The 9,941-nt window shown below is 43.5% G+C and overlaps 1 protein-coding gene across 1 annotated transcript; it reads left to right on the forward strand.

Moving 5' to 3' along the window:
• The first annotated feature begins 624 nt into the window (after window positions 1-624).
• Window positions 625-8,622, forward strand: LOC143298841 (protein zwilch homolog). Its single transcript, XM_076611842.1, has 4 exons — window positions 625-1,577; window positions 4,028-4,323; window positions 4,929-5,100; window positions 6,326-8,622. Exons 1-4 carry the CDS (start codon window positions 683-685, stop codon window positions 6,925-6,927), a joined length of 1,965 nt encoding a protein of 654 aa, XP_076467957.1. The 5' UTR covers window positions 625-682; the 3' UTR covers window positions 6,928-8,622.
• The last annotated feature ends 1,319 nt before the right edge of the window (window positions 8,623-9,941 follow it).

Here is a 9,941-nt window from a genome sequence, read left to right on the forward strand (position 1 = left end):
GTAACTCTTTGTATGAGCAACTAGCATTATAACCAGCTATCATATTGTTAAACTTCAAACTCGAACTCGATCATTTTTTCACGGCAAAGAACAACCGGTCAAAGGACCCTCCCCCCCCCCCCCCCGCCCTCCCCCAACATAAGCAACAGTTTCAGTTTCAGTAGCTCAAGGAGGCGTCACTTTTTTTTCTGTGTGTGTGTGTGTGTGTGTGTGTGTGTGTGTGTGTGTGTGTGCCTTTGGTTATTCCAATTGCTCAATCTCTAGTTTTACTACTACTACTGCTACTACTACTATTACTGCTACTACTGCTACTGTTGCTGCTGCTGCTACTGCTACTGTCACTGCATGTGGACTTTTTAACCGCATTGCTTACATCTACTGAATATCTAGGCAAATGATTTAAAAAACTTAACTGAAATAATTTTAGCCATAGTTTTAGTGCATTACTGTAGGAGTGATCCTATCAGACACTTTCCCCCTAAATAGGCATCAACTTTGTCGTTTAGGCTGATATTTGGACAATCAATTAAAACAAAAAAAATAAAAAAAAAGTTTCCATGTTTGATTATTTTCCGATCCTTGTTTTTGGACACGCATCGCGCTCTGATTTGAAGCAGTCGGTGAAGGCGGAAGGACAACAACGCTGTTTGTTTATGCGTTTTGTCTCAGTTGCAAAGAAATTATGGATCTGAAAGACCTTATGAATGCACTCAGAAAGGCCATCGACAGCAAGACTAAGGCTGAACATGCGGAACTGGTATTCGAATATCTCGATAATTCAAACCACTCTGATAAACATGCAGATTTGACGTCTGTCGTTTTGCCAAAGACCAACGGCGACACAAATGATAGTGAACTTTCTTTTTTTAGATTCCTGGGTTCAGATTTCACTGGCAAGCCTGTAGTATTGATCAGTCAAGTGAGGCGTGGCTCAGTATCAGAGGATAACGAGAAACAATCCGAGTCAACTCCGCCAAGCATCAAGAGTAATGGTGTGGGGTGCTTGTCTTCCAGTTTCAGGAGAATGGATTACAGGAAGGATGCATCAGATGTATGGGGGTCGCCCCTTAAATGCGGTATTCCCATGGAGGATGAGTCCTTGAGTTCACTGTCCCTGGACACCAGCCAGATTCCAACAGAGACAAAAAGACCAAGAGTTAAACGCCTTGGAATAGCATTGAACTTGGCCAGAAAGATCCTTTCAGGATACAGTACAACAGTCAGCAGTAGCATCACACACCCGCCTCCAGTTCTGGCCCTGTGTAATGGAGTGGACCGGCACACTACTGCTTTACTTGGGGTGAAACCATTTCAAGAATGTGGAGAGGCACAAACCACCACAGGCTTCAAAATGGTGACAGTTACGGTGGATGAAAAAGGAGCAGACGTATCCAACAAGACGGTAAAGATGGGTGGAGGGCTGTCCCAGACATGTCAGGCGGTGTATCAAGTCAATGAAGACAGTCAGAAGCCGTGGGCTACTGTTGCCATGGAGATCAAGTGGAAAGGGGCAAACCGTCTTCTGGAAAGCCCACCTCTTGATTCCAGCACTGCCATCAAAGCATCAGTCCAGTCAGGTACTTTTTCTTTTTTTTAACTGAATAAAGAGTATACTGAGTGAAGTGATTCTGTGTCATTGATAAGCTTATCCATAGTTGGTTTTTTTGGTTTTTTTGTTGTTGTTTTTTCAAAGTCCAATTTGAATATTTCTTTGGTTTGTAATGATTTATAAGTTTCAGATCAGCTTTGGAAAAGAAATTATGTTCAAGTTTGGATTGGAACCAGCTGCAGGCCAAAACATTCCACATTGCTTATTAAGGACCAAACTTGAATTGATTATTTATAGATCTATGAATATAAAATCCAAGTGAAGTTAATCCACTAATCAGTTTGAGACACATGCACACACAACACACACACACACACACACACACACACACACACACACACACACACACACACACACACACAGCTCTAGACAGACAGACACCACACACACACACACACACACACACACACACACACAGCTCTAGACAGATAGGCACACACACACACACACACACACACACACAACATACACACCAAAAACAGTCTGATTCTAAACTTCATAAACATTGCACAATGATTCAATATGTATTCACAAAAGCAGATCTATATACACACACTACAGTGATAGTGATACAGACATATACTCATATATATGATATAATGTGTGAATCGGGCAACCAGTGTCCAATCCATATCTTCAGCATGATGTGCAACACATGCAATACTTCATCAAAACAAGTCTTTGGTGCATTGGTTGATGAATGTGTCATGGATGTTCCGGTCTTCATCTGAAACACAGTAATACTAATAGCGGTTGGTCTCTGAGGCAGGAAGTCCCCAGAACTTTTTTTTCCCCATTATTCTACGGGGTCCTAGACTACCTTCAGAAGGTCACTCTAAATCAAATGCTGAACATTTTGATCAAATCTGCATTGCTAAACACATCATTTGTGGGCTGCAGCTCCATCATACACACATGATTAACTTCCCAAGTGGGCTTTTAGATACAGGCCATTTTTAAATGTTACCCCACCATGTGGGCAGTTATACTCCATTTTCAGGGTTGTGCATGCTTGGTATGTTCTGATTGCTGAAAGATCGCAAAAATCTCCACCCTTATGGCTTAACCCACCAGGTGCGCCCAAACCAGAGATTGAACTCCGGAAACTTGGATGAGAATCCAGCGCTAACCAGTCAGCCACAGCACCTGTCACTAGTAGTAGTATAGACAAAGACAAAGACAAAATCTTTATACAACCAGAGAGGCAAGGCCTTCAAGACTCACTTGTGATACACTGGAAAAAAAAAAAATCCAAGCTTTTTATGTATTGTGTATAATTTCCATATGTAATGTTTAAGATGAGAAAGATCAGTTTAAAGCGAATTAAGTCCCCTAGCATTAATTACAGAGTAATTTCCCTTTATTACCATCTGCACCAAAACGTTTGCAAAATAAATAAAACTTCCATGCTTAACAAAAGAAGTTTCTGTTTGAACAAAAAATGATAATAATGACTGCTCTTGTTGTTGGGTCAGAATATCAGATCAAAGTGCCAAGTTTAGAGAATACAAAAAATGTAATTAGGCTTCATTTTTTATTTTCTTGTGCCCATCCCAGAGGTGCAATATTGTTTTAACCAAGATGACTGGAAAGAACTGAATTTTTCCTATTTTTATGCCTAATTTGGTGTCAACTGACAAAGTATTTGCAGAGAAAATGTCAGTGTTAAAGTTTACCACGGACACACACACAGACACAGACACACACACACACAGACACACACACACACACACACAGACAACCAAACACCGGGTTAAAACATAGACTCACTTTGTTTACACAAGTGAGTCAAAAAGCAGGCTTACCTTCTAGTGTTTCTACTGCTTGGTTTCTAGGCCAAGACGTGGTGAAGGGAAGGAACGCATAGTTGATGATCCTAGCATCAGACTAGCTCCCAAACAGGACTTTCATAATGTATATGCTCAGACTTCATTCCAGAAAGTTTTTAGAATGTTCCCAGGTGAGGGACTCTCTAATTCTAAAAAAAATAGTGTGCCCTTTCCATTTTCAAAGGGCCATGGTCACACAGAACTGATACTGAATTATTTTTCTATCAGTGATAGTCATTCTACAAACAGACATGTATCTGGAATTGTGTTGTCAGGTTGAACATTAACTGATTAAGTTAAAAGTTTATAAAAATCACCAACACAAGTCATGTCATATATATATATATATCTTGATTATGTTAATGCCTGATAAGTGATGAAAATGAAATCTGGCAAAGTGCACTGATATTAATTAATATGGTGTAACTGAGCAACTTGTTATATGAAAGCCGTATGAATACGATAATGATGACTGATATGTGATAATATACCAAGAAAGACTTAGAGTGAAATCCCCATGACGACCACAAAGAAAGAGGTGTTATTTGAAATCCTGATGATGATGACAGCGAGGGATGTTTGTGTTCAGGCAACATACGGGGCTGTGTGACGCTGTACCAAGAGCTGCAGTTCTTGGAGCGGATGGTCAGCGGCCTGACCACAGGCCAGGTGGAGTGGATGCCACCAGCCAGTGACAAAGCCACTGTGCCACTGACGGTTGCAGTCAAGGCTCTGATCGACACACTGGCCCAGGAGGGAACCTTGCACGCTCTGTCAGCGGCGGGGGAAGGGGAAGCAGAGATGTGGTCCTTCACCACCACTGCTGTCAAGTTGCTCGCTATCCCAGAGCGTAAAGACTATGACTTCACCGATCGCCTGTGGAAGGTACCTTGTTACGCTGATTTTTAATGGTGTGAAATAACCATGCTCTTGAATTGAAATGATTTTACATACGTGTACATGACCATCTAACCATTCTTTTGGATGGAAATCATATTGCTGTTGTATTACTGCATAAAATGATGAAAACACACTGAAAACAGGGGTCATAGACTCATAAATGTCATGGCAAACTGGAAGTCATGGAATTTCTTTAATATTTTTTGAGCGAGTGAGGACTGGATAGTTCTGTGGAATTCACAAAATAAAGGATCTTTCTTTCTGCTTGTTTTGTGTTGAATTTTGTTTCATTGATTGACATTTTACATTTGACACAGAATGACATGTGGCATAGGACGAGGGTGATGTAAGAGGTTAATTGCCATGTATGCAGGTCTGCTCTTGTGCAGTTATCGTCTCACCCTTCACAGAGTCGCCTGAAAAATTACTTTGCATTCATCAGTCATACATTGCTGCTAGTAGATCTCAATGTGCTATAAAAAGGATTTCGGTGGATATCCCTGGCTAAACAATATATATACATTGTGCAAAATCACCCAAGGTTTTTTTTGTGTTTGTGATTGTCGGTGACATGAGCATGATGTGTGCAGGTGATGCAGGACTGCACGTCGACCCATGACCTCATCTCCTCTCTTCGCATGGTCTTCAAGGCTCTGGGTCAAGGTCACCTGCGACCCTTTGTGGACCGTCACAACCACACCACCATGGCTCAGATAGTGCGGGAATCCTTCACCAGTCGCTTCAGTGCTCCCAGTCTGACAGGTACACACAGCTAGACAGCCCACTGGTCTGTACACTGCAGACATTGTAGACAGTGGATTGGTCTGTACACTGCAGACATTGTAGACAGTGGATTGGTCTGTACACTGCAGACATTGTAGACAGTGGATTGGTCTGTACAGTGCAGACATTGTAGACAGTGGATTGGTCTGTACACTGCAGACATTGTAGACAGTGGATTGGTCTGTACACTGCAGACATAGACAGTGGATTGGTCTGTACACTGCAGACATTGTAGACAGTTGATTGGTCTGTACACTGCAGACATTGTAGACAGTGGATTGGTCTGTACACTGCAGACATTGTAGACAGTGGATTGGTCTGTACAGTACAGGCATTGTAGACCGTGGATTGGCTGCACACTACAGCCATTGTAGAGTACTGTGTAGACTGGATGACCATGTTGATGTGTGTGTGTGTGCACTGTTACAGGTGAACAGACAGGTGTGTGTGTGTGTGCACTGTTACATGTGTACAGACAGGTGTGTGTGTGTGTGTGTGTGTGTGCACTGTTACAGGTGAACAGACAGGTGTGTGTGTGTGCACTGTTACAGGTGAATAGACAGGTGTGTGTGTGTGTGTGTGCACTGTTACAGGTGAACAGACAGGTGTGTGTGTGTGCACTGTTACAGGTGAATAGACAGGTGTGTGTGTGTGTGTGCACTGTTACAGGTGAACAGACAGGTGTGTGTGTGTGTGTGCACTGTTACATGTGTACAGACAGGTGTGTGTGTGTGTGTGTGCACTGTTACAGGTGAACAGACAGGTTTGTGTGTGTGTGCACTGTTACAAGTGAACAGACAGGTGTGTGTGTGTGTGTGCACTGTTACATGTGTACAGACAGGTGTGTGTGTGTGTGTGCACTGTTACAGGTGAACAGACAGGTGTGTGTGTGTGCACTGTTACAGGTGAATAGACAGGTGTGTGTGTGTGTGTGCACTGTTACAGGTGAACAGACAGGTGTGTGTGTGTGCACTGTTACAGGTGAACAGACAGGTGTGTGTACATGTGTACAGACAGGTGTGTGTGTGTGCACTGTTACGGTATACAGACAGGTGTGTGTGTGTGTGTGCACTGTTACGGTATACAGACAGGTTTGTGTGTGTGTTTGTGTGTGTGTGTGTGTGTGTGTGTGCACTGTTACGGTATATAGACAGGTTTGTGTGTGTGTGTATGTGTGTGTGTGTGTGTGTGTGCACTGTTACAGGTGATCAGCCCTTGCTGTTTGTGGCGGAGATGGGGGCAGAGAAGCTGCGGCGTGACTACATCCAGGTGTTTGTGTCCCAGTCGCTGGCCACTCCGTCCTGCCTGGAGGCCTTCACTGGCCCCGACCAGGAGCTGGCTGACAAAGTGGAGCAGCTGCTCAAGCTGCACAGTGTTGTGGAGATGATGGCCTTGTTGGGAGCCACCCTGCGTCTGCCCGGGGACACCCTGGGTGGTGTGGCCCGCCACATGCTGTCCCACTACCGCCTGCACCCCCTGGACCCCCACCACGTCTTCACCTTCCCCGTCAAGACCTGTCACGTGCGTCACGTACTGGGCTCTGTGCCCCCTGTGCTGTGGTGTGTGGAGACGGGCGGGGCTGTGTCGGCCACAGACAGCCTGGGGGAACGCTCCCTGCACTGCCTCAGTCTGGCTCAGCCCCTGACCCACCTGCAGGCCACCAACAACAACGTGGCTCCCCCCTCACACGGCGCCAGCCGAGGCGAGGAGTCACAGGGTGGCGTGGTGTTGTCACCTGTCGGGGATGGGAGCAGCGACTACTGCCTTGTGTGTCGCCGGGAAACTGTGGTCAGGATTCACCGGTGACTGCATCACACATGACCACAGTTTCCTGGGGGTGCAGAAGTCACTGTAACAGCAACAAACAACTCAAGCCATCACAAGATAGCTTCAAGTCTTCAGCAGTGTTCACTTTTTAGAACAAAGACCCCAGTCAGTTTGATTGTGTTGTGTACGCAAAATACTGAACATTTTTCCTGCCTTAAATTTAGCTGAGTTTAAGTTTAACAGGTTTCAGAGACACTTCAGTGAGGTCATTGTTGTTTGTTAATGGCGCTTTCTGGCTGTGTTTTTGTCAGGTTTCAGTAGTCTGTATCACTAGAAGTAAAAAGTAATGATAATGGGTGGTGTCAAATCAAAGGTACCTTAACTTGGCTTAAGACAAAGATAAAACAGCATTTTTAAGGTACCTTTGATTTTACACCACTTATTTTCATTATCTTTTTTCTTTACTTTGTTTTACAAAGTCCAGCATTCACCATTTTCCCATCTGCATCACATGAAAGAAATAATCCCTGTCCAAAGATAAGTCTGTAGAATGATTAGAACAAGGATCAAATCTGTTGAGTTGTACCAGGTTTTCTGGTAGTAAAAATGTGACCAAAAAATAATGTTTGGAAATCTTTGTTTACAAAGGACCTGCTTAGCAAGAGTGTCCTGTCACCAGCTTCCATGGCAAAGTGGTTAGCGTCACAAACTGACCTCTGGGAAGACAGGTTCAAATCCCAGCAGAGGTGGGGGTTTTCAGCCTGTGGCTGACTTCTGCCCAGTGTTGAAAGCTTGAATGACGGGCGCAATAGCCGAGTGGTTAAAGCGTTGGACTGTCAATCTGAGGGTCCCGGGTTCGAATCACGGTGACGGCGCCTGGTGGGTAAAGGGTGGAGATTTTTACGATCTCCCAGGTCAACATATGTGCAGACCTGCTAGTGCCTGAACCCCCTTCGTGTGTATATGCAAGCACAAGATCAAATACGCACGTTAAAGATCCTGTAATCCATGAAGGTGTTCGGTGGGTTATGGAAACAAGAACATACCCAGCATGCACACCCCTGAAAACGGAGTATGGCTGCCTACATGGCGGGGTAAAAATGGTCATACACGTAGAAGCCCACTCGTGTGCATATGAGTGAACGCAGAAGAAGAAGAAGAAGAAAGCTTGAATACGGGCTTAAATGGGACGACAGGGACCACTCAGTCAAGGGTCATCCACATGAATGCATTGTTTGGAGTGTTGCTCAAACTTTCTGACAAACACTGCAGATGTCCTCTCTCTTGGGCCTGGTTGAGGCTGGGATGTAATTGGAAAGAAACAGCACAGCCTGTGTCATGTTATGTGATGTACAACAACGTATTTGGATCATTTAGTGCTGTGTTTGTGTACATTGTCTTTTGATGTGTTTGTATATTTAGTGCTATGTTTGTGTACATAGTGATGTGATGTGTCTGTATCATTTAGTGTTGTTTGTGTACATAGTAATGTGATGTGTCTGTATCATTTAGTGTTATGTTTGTGTACATAGTGATGTGATGTGTCTGTATCATTTAGTGTTGTTTGTGTACATAGTAATGTGATGTGTCTGTATCATTTAGTGCTATGTTTGTGTACATAGTGATGTGATGTGTCTGTATCATTTAGTGCTATGTGTACATTGTGATGTGATGTATTACAGCGTATCTGTATCATTTAGTGCGTGATGTGATGTATTACAGCGTATCTGTATCATTGAGTGCTATGTGTACATTGTGATGTGATGTATTACAGCGTATCTGTATCATTTAGTGCGTGATGTGATGTATTACAGCGTATCTGTATCATTGAGTGCTATGTTTGTGTACATTGTCATGTGATGTGTCTGTATCATTTAGTGCTATGTTCATGTACATCATCATGTGATGTGTCTGTATTATGTAGTGCTATGTTTGTGTACATTGTCATGTGATGTGTCTGTATCATTAAGTGCTGTTTGTGTACATTGTGATTTGATCATTGATGTATTGTTTCTGTATAGGCACTGTGTTTGTACAGTCATTTGATATATTGTTTTGATCAATTGTTTTGCGCTATTTTTGTGTACATCGTAATGTAGTCTACCATTTAATGTGATGATTTGTACAGTGTGACCTTTTGGTGTATGCTGTTTATTTGGCTTCAGCTTTGCGACTGAAAAAAAGCCAGAAATGCCTTTGTACATATACGTGATATATATACAGTAGTAGCATACATAACATAGTGTACCCGTCTGAAATATACACAGGAAAAGAACTGACACGACAGAGCATGTTAACCTCTTGGCTGCGTTGTTGACGTACGGCGTACGTCATGAAATGTCGCTCAGCAATGCTGTATTGACGTGCGCCGTACGTCATGTTACAACGTTCTATGTTTCGAGTCCCGCATTACAGAAAATACAGTCTGCTAACCATTAAATTAGCTCCCCTGAGAGCTCTTTATCTCCTGAGTTCCATAAGCTAAAATTATTCATTGGATTGTCATATTTATGGCGAAAGTTTTGCAAGTTTGTACGAAGCTCAATTTGTGTTTGCAAAGCCATGGCTGAACGCAGACAAACCCCAACACTTGCACTTGTATTGAAAGAATTCTTTCGCGATGCAAACAGTAGAGATGAAGATTGTGGACTGAATGAGACAGAACTGCGTGAAGTTGATGCCGAAGACGCTGATTTTGACAGTGGAGGGGGGTGGGAGGTGGAGTTGTTTGACGAAACTGAAGACAGACAAGCTCAGCTGATTCAAGATGCAGGTGGGTGTTTACGTGGTTTGTCAGTTTATTATTTGCTCTCCATTTGTTGTAACAATGAATATGACTGCATTGTGTGTGTTTTGAATGTGTTAGCTATGGTAAGTGGCTTCGTCAGTCACTGATCAGTGTGTGTGAGTGAGAGAGAGTCAGTCACGTGGGTACTGTGTCTGACCATCACAGCCCAGGGGGGCGTGGCTTGCTGGCTGGCTCATTGTTGATGACAGCGTGTGTCGCTCGCCTGCAGCTTTCTGTGTGTTCGTTCCTGAGTGTGTATTGGTTT

Source organism: Babylonia areolata, chromosome 24 (genome assembly GCF_041734735.1).
Source record: "Babylonia areolata isolate BAREFJ2019XMU chromosome 24, ASM4173473v1, whole genome shotgun sequence".
NCBI lineage: Eukaryota > Metazoa > Mollusca > Gastropoda > Neogastropoda > Buccinidae > Babylonia > Babylonia areolata.